We start from the raw sequence: 14,772 nt of genomic DNA, 5'->3' as shown, positions 1-14,772 counted from the left end.
GTACTGACTCCACAGCTTGCTTTTTTATTTAACAATATAGCTTGGAAGTCTTTCCACATCAGCAAAGACAGGACTCTCTGCCTCATTGTTTTTAATGGGTACATAGTATTTCTTCATATCGATCTATAAAATTTTATTTAGCCATTCTACTGACTGATATTTAGGCTATTCAGAATGTTCAGTTTTTACAAACAGTGCTGAGAAATATGTTCATCCATGCTTATCTTTGTGTTTCTAGGGGACAGTTTTATAGATGCAGAGATTTTCAAGAAGAGAACTAAAATATTGTGTTATTTCCTTTCAGTTATTTATTAATTTTATTTTTTGATGTTTAGCCTTTTAATCAACCTGAAATTAATTTTGTGGATATGAATTAGTAATATAACTGCTCCCTCATGAATAGTGCAATTATCTTACCTTTTGAAATTTGAATAGTTTCATTCTTAGCCAATGGTTTTTTAAGAGTATCTCCATCATATCTTGGATTTACATATATTATTATTATTTTTAGGGCCGCACCCACAGCATATGGAGGTTCCCAGGCTAGGGGTTGAATCAGAGCTACAGCTGCCGGCCTACACCACAGTAACAGCAATGCCAGATCCGAGCTGTGTCTGCAACCTATACCACAGCTCACAGCAACACCAGATCCTTAACCCACTGGGCAAGGCCAGGGATGGAACCTGCAACCTCATTGTTCCTAGTCAGATTCATTTCCTCTGTGCCATGATGGTAACTCCTATTGATTTATTTGCTTTTTAGGGCTGCACCCGCAGACCTATGCAAGTTCCCAGGCTAGGGGTAGAATTAAATCTGTGCTGCGGCTGCTAGCCTATACCACTGCTCATGGCAATGCTGGATCCTTTAATCCACCGAGTGAGGCCAGGAACTGAATCCTCATCCTCATGGATACTAGTCGGATTCATAATCTGCTGAGACACAACGGAACTGTGCCAATTGGTTTTCATTCAAGTTTACTGTGTACCAGCACTGGGGCTACAATGGCAAAGACAGTGAACCCTCCTGGAGTTCCTATCGTAGCTCAGTGGTTAACGGATCCGACTAGGAACCATGAGGTTGTCGGTTCGATCCCTGCCCTTGCTCAGTGGGTTAACGATCTGGCATTGCTGTGAGCTGTGGTGTAGGTCGCAGCTGTGGCTCGGATCCTGCGTTGCTGTGGCTCTGGCATAGGCTGGCAGCTACAGCTCCAATTAAACCCCTAGCCTGGGAACCTCCCCATATGCCGCGGGAGCAGCCCAAGAAATGGCAAAAAGACAAAAGACAGTGAACCCTCTGTTCTTATAGCAACTTCTGCTGGAGGTAGAATCAGTAAAAAAGTAATGTAATTCAGATGTTAAATAAGGAAGAAAAGCCATGGGATATGATAAAGGGTATGTGAGCTGAAGGTTTGGCTGCAGCTTAGTAAGCAAGTGGTGGAAAGAGAAGATTGGCAAGGCCAGATCACACAGGGCCTGCCTCATGAGCCAGTTTAGATGTTCCTCTGTGAACCATAGGAAGCCATTAGGTATTTTTAAGTGGGAAAATGATCCAAAGTGATTTATGTTTTAGAAGCATTCTCTGGGGCCTGTGTGAAGTGGCCAGAGGGAATGAGTGGATGAATGAAGACTGATCTAAGCGATGGCAATAGTCCAAGTGAGAGGTGATAGCAGCTCAGACTAGGGTGGTAGAAGTGTTAAGTGGAAAGTTTTGGATGCCCTTCTGGAGGAAGAGTCAACAGGATTTAATGGAGGTCAGGGAAAGGGAGGAATTAAAGGGGGGTAGTAGCTCAAGACTGTGCATGTGCTGAGCATATTTGTTTTCTTGCAATTTTTATATTCCAGACCTTTCATTCCCAATTTTTTCTCCCCCTCATCCTGCACCGCCATTTGTTTCAACTGTGAAGACCTTCCTTAATTTTAGTACTGACAGTAAATGAACTGCTCTTGCATGTTTTGGCATGCCCACAGCATGTGGAAGTTCCTGGAGCTGGGGATCAAACCCGTGCCTCAGCTGCACCCCAAGCTGAACCCCTGCATTGACATCAGATCCTTAACCGCTGCACCACTAGGGAACTGCTCCTTTTGGGAATCAGAAAGCAAGGCTTTGGATTTAGTCTACTGGGGAACAAACTCCATCTCCTTCATTTACTGTGACTTGGGGCAGGTTTCTTCACCTGAAAAATGGGGTTGTGGATTATTTAAATTCAAGTTGGAGCAGCTTTATACTTTTACATACTCAGCATCCAGAAGATCCTCAATATATTCAAATTTGAAAAGTTTGGGAGTTCCCATCATGGCGTTAACAAATCTGACTAGGAACCATGATGTTGTAGGTTCGATCCCTAGCCTTGCTCAGTGGGTTAAGGATCTGGCATTGCTGAGAGCTGTGGTGTAGGTCACAGACGAAGCTTGGAACCCACATTGCTGTGGCTGTGGTATAGGATGGCAGCTGTAGCTCTGATTTGACCCCTAGCATGGGAAACTCCTATGCTGTGCGTGGGGCCCTAAAATGGGAAAAAAAAAATTGCAAAGTTTAACTAATTCTCTTCAGATTCGGGGCTGTCAAAATCAAAAGGGCAAGAGCTTGGGCATTGTTCACTCTCCTGACAGTATTTAGCTAAGGGAGGATTCCCTCCACTTGCCTAAGAGAATGACATTTCCAAATTCCTTCCTAAAAGTTCTTCCAGAATTCCCGATTTCCCCAAAATGTACTTATCTGAAGTTATTTTTCTGGAATCTTTAGGTATTAATCAACTACTTTCACAATATACTTTATATTTAAAGCTGGTTACCACCTTACTGCAGATGTTAACAACTGAACTTAATTAACCAAAGGTGTGGTGTAGGCTATGGTCCTTGCACACCATTTTGGGTCCAATTCCAATTAACTACAGACTTTTCCTAGGTAAAACAGTCATATAGCCAACTCCAAAACATAGCAGGTAAGAGGATTTCCAGCTCAAGTTAATGAGCATTAACCCAGGGATCAATGGGAGTGGCCAAGCACACTCACATCTAAGTCAAAGAATAACTCTTAGTTCAACATTGTATTCATACTTCCAGTGCCAAGCTCATCTACTTTGTATCAAACATACTTCTATTTCACTAAAGCTTTTGTGTATATCAATATTTTATTTTGGTATAAAGACAAGAAGCTGGAAAATACACTGTATTTAAAATTTTCTTGCAGTTCCCATTGTGACACAGTGGTAAATGAATCTGACTGGCATCCACGAGGATGCAGATAAGATCCCTGGCCTTGCTCAGTAGGTTAAGGATCCTGTGTTGCTGTGGCTGTGGTGTAGGCTGGCAGCTGCAGCTCTGATTCAACCCCTAGCCTGGGAACCTCCATATATCACAAGAGTGGCCCTAAAAAAAAAAAAAAATTTCTTGGTTCCCCCTCACATTGTGGATATCCTCTCCCCCCAAGAGGTAACCTGTTCAAATACTTGGAAATTACAGCAGCAAAACAAAAGTGCAGAAAAAAGACCAGATGGAGAAGGTAGCCTGGGCCAGTCATGTCACTTGGTGTATTTCGATAAAATTTTTAGAACAAAAGACTAATTCTAAGAGCCCAAAGGATGGTTATCTCCTATTTGTAAATAAATGGCTCATTAAGATTCTAGCAGGTAACCATTTTTTCTACCCTACTGCCATTTTCTCTAATAATTATCTCTAGAAAGAGGGGCCTATCATTTGTCTCTTTCCAGAACTGCAGAAATTCAACAGCTGACATTGGCTCTTAATAGCTTATATTGCAACGACTAGATCCCATAACAATTTAGAAACAGGATCTAAAATAATTTCATATTCCCCTCACAGAAGGATTTTGTGACTTAATGATCTAAAAACTGAGTTATTAGGGATTCCCATTGTGGCTCAGCAGTAATGAACCTAATAACTATGAGGATGTGGGTTGGATCCCTGGCCTCGTCCCGTCCAGTGGTTTAAGGATCCAGTGTTGCTGTGGCTGCAATGTACACCTGCAGCTGCAGCTCTAATTCCAATAGCCTGGGAACTTCCATATGCCGTGGGTGTGGCCCTAAAAAAAAAAGTTATTGCTAAAAAGGGGCTTAAGGGAGTTCCCGTCATGGAGCAGTGGAAATGAATTGGACTACAAACCATTAAGTTGCAGGTTCGATCCCTGGCCTTGCTCAGTGGGTTAAGGATCTGGCCTTGCCATGGACTGTGTAGGTTGAAGACGCAGCTTGGATCTGGCATTGCTGTGGCTCTGGCATAGGCTGGCAGCTGTAGCTCTGATTGGAACCCTAGCCTGGGAACCTCCATATGCTGTGGGTGCTGCCCTTAAAATCCAAAAAAATCTTAAGACCAATGTTTATGTTCATAAGCTATACCTATTGACAGGTATCTGTTCTTATTAGCCCATTGATTAGTTCATCTCAGTTTGCTGCCAGAGCAGCTTCAAACACTCATTACTGTTACAACTAAAGTCAGTACATTAGGGATGTGTTTTCTAAGTCTTAAAAAAACTTCATCTTCACATCCATCACTCCAATGCAGAATACACACAGTGCTAAGAATGAACTATAGGTGCTTGATTAATAACTTCAGGGATTAATACACAGTATCTTAAAATAGCCAGCTCTCCAATGCAATATTTTTTGAGATGTAGACAGTTAAAATTTAAATTACCATTAAATATACAACATTTAATAGCATAGATTGTTTACAAATGTACTTCCACTACTTATACAGGCTTAACTATTTCCATGCGATTCTGCTGGCCAGCTAGGTTTTGGAATTGTTGGTTAAAAATTTCACATATCCGGAGTTCCCGTCGTGGCGCAGTCGTTAACAAATCCGACTAGGAATCATGAGGTTGTGGGTTCGGTCCCCGTGCTTGCTCAGTGGGTTAATGATCTGGCGTTGCCATGAGCTGTGGGGTAGGTTGCAACTCGACTCGAGTTGCTGTGACCCTGGCGTAGGCTACAGCTCCGATTAGACCCCTAGCCTGGGAACCTCCATATGCCGTGGGAGCGGCCCAAGAAATAGCAAAAAAAAAAAAAAAAAATTTCACATATCCGAAGAGCTAAAATCTGGTCTTAGCCAATAAAACTTTCCATCTGCAAACTTCTAAAAATGAGGAGGAAGGCCAGTAGCTCCAGCTTCCTTCCCATACAAAGCTTATGTGTTCCCTCTCTCAACAGTCTTGTTTCAGATATAAAGTGACAAAACACTTGATACAATTAAAGTTATTCTGAACGTGGAACTTTCAAGTGAATAGATTGTACGGGTAAGGTTGATAGTAAAGACCAAAAGCAGGTATAGTTTAATGTATTTTAATAGCAAACTTACAGGAACAGCACAGAAGACAGACAACATTAAAAACATGTACTTGCATGTAGGACAACTCAGTTAGAAAAGTATAGTGAATGGATGGAATCTACTGTATGATAAAAATGCTACAAACACCATTTAGTTGCAGTCAATAAGAAATTTACTTGTTTTAAAAAAATCCAAATGCTGGCATTGTCCAGAAAAATTTAACAGGTTTATTTATAATTGTTATAAAGTTGAACTGCTGAAACTTGTTCACTGAAACATTTTGACTTGCATTAATGCTTTATGTCCCCGCATTTATATTAAAAATTCACACACAAATGAAAATGGAAAAACTGCCAATACCTGATTTCTGTCCCCTATTTTTCCACTTGCAATCATATACTTAGGTACCTTTTGACCCCATGGAAAAAAAATATCTAACGTTCAGAACTACCAATAACAGGAAGAAGAGAATTTTTTTTTTTTTTAAAGAATGAAATGTTTCCCATCATAGTGGATTCTTAAGCACGTTCTCCACGTATGCGGCGTGCTAGCTGGATGTCTTTTGGCATAATTGTTACACGTTTGGCATGGATAGCACACAGGTTGGTGTCTTCAAAAAGGCCAACCAGATAGGCCTCACTTGCCTCCTACAAAAGGAATAAAGAAAAACATATTAATGTTTATGTAAACAGTTAAGATACATCTTTATCAGTTAAAATGATCAAGTTTTTGAGCCCTTTAAAATCCTACTTCAGGAGATGTTGACTATTTTACCAAATGCTCACATCTTTTAATTAAATAATTAATTTGGCTGCACCCATGGCATGTGTGAGTTCCTGGGCCAGAGATCAAATTTGAGCCACAGTTGCAGCAACGTCAGATCCTTACCCCACTGTGCTGGGCTGGGAATAAAATCCAGGCCTCAGCAGCAACCTACACTGGTTCCTAAACAGCTAGTGGGAACTCCCAAATGGTTACATTTTCTAATTTGTGGGACAAGGCTGAAAGGCAGCTTATGAAAAGTGAAAAGCTCAAGCCTGTTAATCTTTACCAAATAATACAAAACTTATTTCGTTACTTAAAAAGTTTCATTTTTTCTAACATTATGTGTGATTTCTAGTAAAGCATATCTTGAGTTAAGTCAAGAAATCCAATTTTGGAGTTCCCATAGTGGCTTACAGGTTTTAGGAACCTAATATCCATGGGGATGTGGGTTCAATCCCTGGCCTTAAAAGGATTAATGTTAAAGATACGTGATGCTGTGAGCTGTGATGCAGGTTGCAGACGTGGCTTAGATCCGGCATTGCTGTGGTGTAGGCCAGCAGCTGTAGCTCCAATTTGACCCCTAGCCTGAGAATCTCTATATGCCATGTATGAGGCCCTAAAAAAAAAAAAAAAAAAAAATATATATATATATATAGCTGACCACAGGTTTCCATCATAAGGTCCTTCTTCTCTACCTTTTCTTTAACACCTCAGTTTTCAGAGTACTACAGGGTCCCAGAACACTTGCGTCTTAATTTACATACATTAACCTACTTTGCTGATGTGCCCCCTACTTTCCCCTACTAACTGTACTCCCCCATGTACCCCAACATGTACTGGCATTTGTAACCCCCCAGCATTAATATTGATCCCTCTGGTTTTCCCCAAAACAGTATAAGATCTTTTTATAATTAACTTTTATTATACATTTTACAGTTATCTGAAAAGTTGAAGACTCCTTTAGTCCAACTTAAAACATCTGCTTACTCATTTTGAAATGAAGCTACTGTTTTGTTTTACCAGTCTAGTCATCAGTCCAACTGTTTTAGTGGATTAAGAATACTGAATGAAGACCTTATCTGGCCTCTCTACATGCAAGTTTTCTCTGTTGAAGACACATTTAAAATTATTTCCAGGAGTTCCCATTGTGGTACAGCAGAAATGAATCTGACTAGTATCCATGAAGATTTGGGTTCAATCCCTGACCTTGCTCAGTGGGTCGCTGTGAGCTGCAGTGTAGGTCGCAGACACACCTGAGATCCCAAGTTGCTATGCTGTGGCGTAGGCCAGCAGCTGTAACTCTGATTTAACCCCTAGCCTTGGAACCTCCATACGCCAGAAGGTGTGGCCTTAAAACAAAACAAAACAAACTTCAATTTGGAACCTTTAGGTAACTATAAAACAAAAAGAAACACAAAATACTTGAGCAATTCAAGCCCCTCAATACTAAGTAACACACAAGATATACAAATGGGAAGAACCAGATTTACTTTTTACCAACTTTTTTCTGACTTTGCCAATAAAACTTGAGATCTGCTTTTAAAAGCACTAACAGCAACGATTAATTCAAATGGTCTACATTAATCCACCTTATGAAAAAAACTGTAACCTTCACGTTTATGCCATTCATCTTTTTTTTTTTCTTTCCTTTTTTGGAGGCTCATGGAATTCCTGGGCCAGGGATCAGATCCAAGCCACAGATGTAATCTATGCTGCAGCTGCAGCAATGCCAAATTCTTTAACCTAGAATGCTGGGCCAGGATCGAACCTGTGTCCTAGAGCTGCAGAGACACAGCCACACCATAGCAGGAACTGCACCTTTATCTTTTTAGCCTATCTCTCTGCTATAAAAATTTGTTTCACTCAAATTTTACTATCCTTACACAACTTTCTTCATCTTTTGTTATCAAGAGCCAAGTTTTATTTACCTACCCTTAAAGGCCGAGCTCAAGACTATTCCATGAAGGAGAAACCAAACACTTCTCTTGCCCCTAGTTCCCAGGTGCAGATAACTTTGAACCCCTCCTAATTCCTTGGCACTCATAATTGGCGTAGTACATCAGTCACTTTTAAAGCCCTTAAATTACTTAACAGTGATCTTATTTTATACTCACACTGCCTTGCCCTCAAGTAGAGGTTTGAAAAGTATTTGCTGGGTTTTTCTTATCTAACTATAACTGAAATTTGATCTTTTCTATGCAAATAATCCCTTCTTCTTACCTATCCCAAAGAATATATTAAAAGTAGAAGTCCCTAATATTCAGGGATTCATTCTTGGGATATTTGAGAAATAGGTAAAAAGTTTGGAAAACATAGCATATTGTAGCCTTCAGATACTAGGACTTCAGATATTAGGACCTAAGTTCCTTAAGATAGAAACCAGTTCAATTTGTCTCACCCAGCATATTTTAGGATCATGCAAACCCGGAAGGCTTTTGGAAAAAAAACAGCACCCTAAGCTGGTATATGGACAAGTAAACAAGTCCCACAATTCAGAGATCATTTGAAGTGGAATGACCCACTGGCTCCCCTAATACCACTCAAAGGCAGCATAAGGCAGCTGGGGCTCTCACTGCTGTCTTAGAATCTGACCACAGGTTTCACAGGGTTTTGTCTGGTCAGCTCTGGGAGGAGAGTCATTACTCACAGGGAATCTAACTATGACCCATATATTTCTAATTCTATTACCAAGGTCCCAAAGTCTCCTAAACATTAAGGCTATAATGGGAATTAAAGACCTCTACATTAGTTTATAGCCAAATGAACATAATTTTGAGATAATAGCAAAATAAAAAATATCTTATGACTGGAAGGAAATGTTAATTCATAACATTTTCAATATATTCAATGTCTGATTTTTCTACCATTTTAAACCACCAATGTCCATTTTTAACCCAAGGATGCCTTAGTTCAAACTATTAGTGACAAAGACTAAATTTTAAGTTAGTTCATTCTTGATTATCTACGGCAAACTTAGACTAATTTCTCTATCATCCTTATTGGACTACTTCCTGTCCTCATTTCGCTGTTTTAGAAAAGTGACTTCTGGAATTCTATTTCAACTGTTAGCTTCCACTGTCCTATTTCCATTTGCAAATTCTCCATCTCTATACCTTTAAATAAGAGATCTGAAGTTTTATGAACAAAAAAACCAAAAAAAACTTCTAACAACTAAGATTACTCTTCCAATAAAGAGCTACCTAATGCTAAAGTACTACAGGTAGCAGAGTTGAACATTTTGCTAAAAACCAGTACACTTAATGACATACATAAAATACATATCTTAATAAACAGCAACATGAAAATTCAGATACAAATTTGAAAAAGACAACAGTCTTGGACTTCCCATCATGGCTCAGCAAAAACGAATCCGAATAGGAACCATGAGGTTGCAGGTTTGATCCCTGGCCTTGCTCGGTGAGTTAAGGATCTGGCATTGCTGTGAGCTGTGGTGTAGGCCAGCAGCTATAGCTCAGATTGGACCCCTGGCCTGGGAACCTCCATATGCGGCCCTAAAAAGCAAAAAAACAAAACAAAACAAACAAACAAACAAAAAACCAAAAACACCCCACAATAGTCTTTCACCCATACTGTTTAGTAATTAATTCACAAAGCTCCATCACTGACACTTAAGCTCAACATTGTTGGAGTTTCAAGTATAATGTTGTGTTCTTCAAGAAGAGCCCTGCTAAACAAAATGATCAGCTTTGAATCAGTGCCTGAGAATACTGTAATATCTCAGTATTTAAAATTAGTGGGGAAATGTGATCAGCAATTATAGTAACAAAATGGGCTCTAGAGATGGTCAATGATTAAAACAAAATAAAGGTTTTAGGTACCAGCATTGGAAGATTTTAGTAGTTTGAAATTTCAGTAATTTCAATTCATTGAGAATTTAATGGATGTCTACTCCTGGAATTCACCAATCAAGTGAAGTTCAGACTAACCATAGAAACAGCTCAACCAATTACACTTCAGGGTAGAATCCACCTATCAAATCTTCCTCACACATAAAGGAAAAGCTTGGCAACAGCAGCCCTGAAAAATCCTCCAATGGAATCTATGTAGATTCTGAACCCTCCCCCAAGAGATTCCAGATTCAGGTCTGTGGTGGTGCCTAACATTCCACGCATTTTTAATCACCTCCAACCCCATGCTCTGATGGAGGTGGTAGTCTTACCACACTTTGAGTTACAATGATCTAACTAATGCCAAACACATTAACATAATAGTAATAGGTTCCTTAAGTGATTGATGTTAATTATATCTATCTAACTAATCAAATCTTACTTGTAGGCATTTCAAGTTTTAATTGTAGCATAAACCATCAATATTTCAAATATATAACCGCAGCTAAAACAGTATTTCTCAAAGTTCTGACACACTGGAGCTAAGAGTAAATTCACTGTTTGCCATTTAAGTAGAAATCCATACATAATCCCTTTCAGCAAACAAGTCTTCGAATTTCTCTTTTACAAGCCTATCTTTTCCTCCCTATTGTCAATCCAATCCTAACTACCACTCATGCTTCTTTTACCTCAATGCACAATTAATACTGCCTATTCTCACCCCACATATTTCTGTATTTGCAATCACCTCTTCAGGTGCTGGAAGCCATTTATTCTAACTTCCCTAAAAAGTTGTCACTGTTTGAATCTCATCACCAATACAGACCTTTAGCCCCATGACTTCTTAATGTCCTGCAGCAAGTTAGCTGAACTAAAGGGCTTTTTTTCCCTTTAAACATCTCAGTGTCTCAAAGTCTAAAACTACATATCTGTATGTATGTCCTTGAGCAACTTAACCTTTCTGACACCTCAACAGTGAAATAGTTATCACGTACCTCATCAGTTTGTGGTGATTAAACTGTACATGCATATGCAAAGATTTAGAACTGTTCTTGGTACAAAGCAGTACCGCCAACTCTTTAGAGCCTTTCCCACCCACCATTTTACCTGCAAAGCACCAATAGCTGCACTCTGGAAGCGCAGATCTGTTTTGAAGTCCTGAGCAATTTCCCGCACCAGACGCTGGAAGGGAAGCTTGCGAATCAGAAGTTCAGTGGACTTCTGATAACGTCTAATTTCACGGAGTGCCACGGTACCAGGCCTTTAAAGCAAAACACATTAAAGAAATGGTTACCAAATACATAAAGACATAAGAGTGATCAGCTTTGAAGCGATGCTGTCGCTCCCCCCACCCCCAAAAAAATCACCTAACTATTCTTCAGGTTTGGTATCAAATTTCACTTATCAATTTATGACCTGAATATTCAAGTCTATTAAGAGTAACACCACAATACCTTTAAAGCAAAAAGCATGATATTAATGTAGATTCCTGGCAGGGAGTTTAATCAAAATCCCCTTTATTTTCTTCATCTTTCATATATACTTAACTAACTTCTGCAATAATTATCATATCAGCACCCTCAATTCTTCTAAAAGTCCTACCAACACAACCCAATGAGCTTCATTTAAAAATACACTTACATTAAGTTTGGTTCCCCAGAACACCTTTAGTTTGAATAGGACCATCACTCATCAATGATTAAATCTGAATACTCTTGACTGTGTGAGGTGTCTTCCATATAGAAGTTTTTTCTTTTTTTAACTGATTTTCAGCAAGAAAATTACCTCAATTCTGACTTATTTCTTCCACTGTACCAGCTTTTACTTTAGGTTAATTGTAAAATCATTCACAGAGGGCACCTAAATACGGATAACTTCTGCCCTCTAATGGCAGATGCCCTTAACAACACTGCTCAGGGTAGTTCAAAACTAATGTTTTAATAGACGGAAATAACCCAATTTAAGTAAATGAAGGACTAAAAATTCTCCCAATCGTGATGAAATTATTTTGACAACAATCAAGAGCATCCTCAAAAGGGTATTTAAAAAACAATACTTTATTATTTAAAAAACTTCTAATGTGTCAGCTAAATAAAATTTTACTCCATAGCATTAACGATATTACTGATGCAACATCTCCCTTGAGCTAAGATTACAGCTTCGAAATTAAACATGGTCCTTAATAAAACCCAACACCAAATATAAAATTTAGTAAATAACCAAAAGGGGAAAAAAATACCAGTTTCCCTAAGGCAAAAAGGATGCTTATTATACATCTTTTTATTAGATTGTATAGCTATTACTTCGGAAGATACACTTTGCCCCATTTTTTCCCGTCTTTTTAATACCTGTAACGATGAGGTTTCTTCACCCCTCCAGTAGAGGGCGCACTCTTGCGAGCGGCTTTTGTAGCCAGTTGCTTCCTCGGTGCTTTACCACCAGTCGATTTGCGGGCGGTCTGCTTTGTACGAGCCATGGTATAGAGACCTCCTTACTTACCTACCAGCATCAAAACAATTAAAAAAAAAAATCACCACATGCAACCACCAAACATACAAGTTTTCCTGCCACTGCCACCGCGCCCCCCCAATCTGAAAATTTGGCTCAGTATTTAAAAATGTCCGTAATGTTACATAATTTGAAAGGGTGCAGATTACGCCTACCACCCAAATATGACTTCTTGAAACAAACTGTAGTACTAGAAAATTGTTAGCATTAACACCAGTCATCTCTCAAAATGCTAAATCTGAGCGATAAATGGCAAAACAAAAAGACCCCTATCTGCCTTCGCTTCAATTTCTTTAATTAAAGTAGAAATTAGAAATGTCTGTAAACATCCGATCAACGAATAAGTCAAAATAATGAAGCCACAAACCACAGAAAGGTCGCGTCAAATTACAGCAAAAAAGGTTTTAGCCCCCCCCCCCGCGCTGCCCCCCCTTTACGTCTGGCAGTTGATAGACTGCTGTAAATATCAGAAAACATTCCTGATTTTGCATCTCTACAGTTCTGTTGACAAAAAGGCGTCTCCAAAAACAAGAGGGGAACAACAGCTACCACCAAGCGAGCATTCTACAAAGCCCCGTCCTCGCCGTCCAGTCCTCCGAGGCTTCGCAATGAAATAAAAACAAGTGCCCCGCACCCAGGCTTTAATTAACGCACGAGAGCGACCGACCGGTCCACCCCAAGCACGACATAAACTTTTGGTTTCGCCTCCACCGGCCCCTCGGCACAGGGTCCCCCAGCCTGCCCGTCTCGCTCCCAGCGTCTCGCGCAGCCAAACTGAGCTCCCAGACCCGAACAAAATGGAAACAATCGCAAAACGTATCCGATTCCCTACCAAAGAGACAAAACACCAAAACGCTTGAAAATACCCCGATCCCCTGCCACGTGCCGCCCTCCAAAATGCAAAAGTTTTTTTTTTTGCATTTCAAATGCATCAAGTTTCCGCTTCTCTAAAAAAGGAGAAAAACATGTTTCTCTTTTAAAAATTGTCCTCCTTTTTTGAAATGGGGAAGAGAGAAACGGGGGAAAAAATATGGTCGGTGACCAGAGAAGAGAGACAAGATGGTGAAGCTTAGCAACAACTGTGGGGAGGCAGCAAAAAGCGAGTTACCCCAGGGTGGGAAGCAGCGGCAATTTCCACCCTTTTCCCGCCCGAAAACTGGGGGCCGGGGCCCGGGGGCTGTAGTTAAGAGGCCCGCGCGGGTCATGGTGAAGGTCTGGGGTCCCGGGAAGGGGCGCCGGGCGGGATTTCACCGAAGAAAGAGGAGCCAGGGGCGCGGGGAGGAGGGAGAGCAGGCTCGGCGACGCGGCGGTTGCTGCTGTTGGGCTGAGGCGGCGAGAGACAGGGGAGCCGCCGGAGCCGCCGCCGCCTGAGGGGAGAGGGAAACTCGCTCCTCTCCATTTCTGGGCCAAAAAGTTTGTGGGCCAAGCAGGAGGGACCGTGGGGCCCCCCCTCCGCACCGCCGGGGCCCGGCCCGGGGCTGACGGCAAGCGGGGCTCGGTTCCGGGGAAGCGGGCAAACGGGGAAACTTACCCCCCTTCTCCTTCGGCTGGAGCTCGGCGAGCTAGAGGCGGCGCTGGCGTTGGCGAGCGACGGCGGCGCGGCGGCGGCTGCGAACACAATTGAAAGATGGCTGACACCGAGGCTATCCCCCAACACACGCCGCCCCGCCCCCGCGCCGCGCGCCAACCAATCACACACAATGGAGGGAAGGCTCGGCCCCGCCCCCCGCCCCTTGCTCGCGCCCCGCCCCCGCCCCTCCCCCCGCGCTCCCGTTCGCTGGCGCGCGCTCGCCCCTCCCCCGCGCGCCGCCCGCTCCCTCCTCCCGGCAGCCTCGCGCCGTGTGTGTACAAACACAAAAGACACGCCGAAGGGCCGTCGGCTCCCGCCGAGACGGCTGCCCGCCCGCCCCAGTTTTGACTCCCGCTCCCCTGCTCCGCACTCCCACCCGGCTCCGTGCGCACACGTCATCGAACTCTGGAAGCCCGGGTTTGGGGCGCCGAGGGGAAGTGAGGGGGTGGGGCGGGCCGGCCGAGGCTCGGCGGGTGAACGCCCGACCTGCGGGCGTCTCGGGCCGCAGCGGGGAGGGCGAAGGAGGGGGCGCCCCGCTCCGGCGCGGGCCCCGGCGCGCGTCCCCGAGGCACCCCGGGCGGCGTGGGGGCGGGGAGGAGGCCACGGCCGGCCGGGTCGCCGCGGCCCAGTTGAAAACACTACCCAAAAGGAAGCTTGCAAATAGAAGCCTCCCGTCTTGCGCCCACTTTCGGAGGGGGCGGCTCTAGCGGCTGGCAGGGTTGTGGGCCGGCCGTCTTCGTGCCCTCGCTTCGGGCCAGGTGCCGCTGGCTCGCCCTCAGACAACTTTATTCACTCA

General features: G+C 42.6%; 1 protein-coding gene across 1 annotated transcript; it reads right to left on the bottom strand.

The window, feature by feature from the left end:
• Window positions 1–5,283: 5,283 nt before the first annotated feature.
• Window positions 5,284–14,088, bottom strand: LOC125112674 (histone H3.3A). The gene is made up of 4 exons (XM_047755017.1): window positions 13,938–14,088; window positions 12,247–12,397; window positions 11,006–11,159; window positions 5,284–5,932 (listed from the first exon to the last, which is right to left on the bottom strand). Exons 2-4 carry the CDS (start codon window positions 12,372–12,374, stop codon window positions 5,804–5,806), a joined length of 411 nt encoding a protein of 136 aa, XP_047610973.1. The 5' UTR covers window positions 12,375–12,397; window positions 13,938–14,088; the 3' UTR covers window positions 5,284–5,803.
• Between the last annotated feature and the right edge of the window lie 684 nt (window positions 14,089–14,772).

Source organism: Phacochoerus africanus, chromosome 12 (genome assembly GCF_016906955.1).
Source record: "Phacochoerus africanus isolate WHEZ1 chromosome 12, ROS_Pafr_v1, whole genome shotgun sequence".
NCBI classification, from domain to species: domain Eukaryota; kingdom Metazoa; phylum Chordata; class Mammalia; order Artiodactyla; family Suidae; genus Phacochoerus; species Phacochoerus africanus.
This window is presented reverse-complemented; position numbering and strand designations above follow the sequence as displayed.

Bases quoted from the DNA above. Each gene is read 5' to 3' on its own strand.
- LOC125112674 (XM_047755017.1), bottom strand. From the start codon at position 12,374: ATGGCTCGTACAAAGCAGACCGCCCGCAAATCGACTGGTGGTAAAGCA. The intron at 11,160-12,246 runs GTATTAAAAAGA...TTTGCTTTAAAG, and splicing joins AAGAAACCTCATCGTTACAG to GCCTGGTACCGTGGCACTCC. The intron at 5,933-11,005 runs GTAAAATGGTGG...TTCCTTTTGTAG, and splicing joins CAGCTATTGGTGCTTTGCAG to GAGGCAAGTGAGGCCTATCT.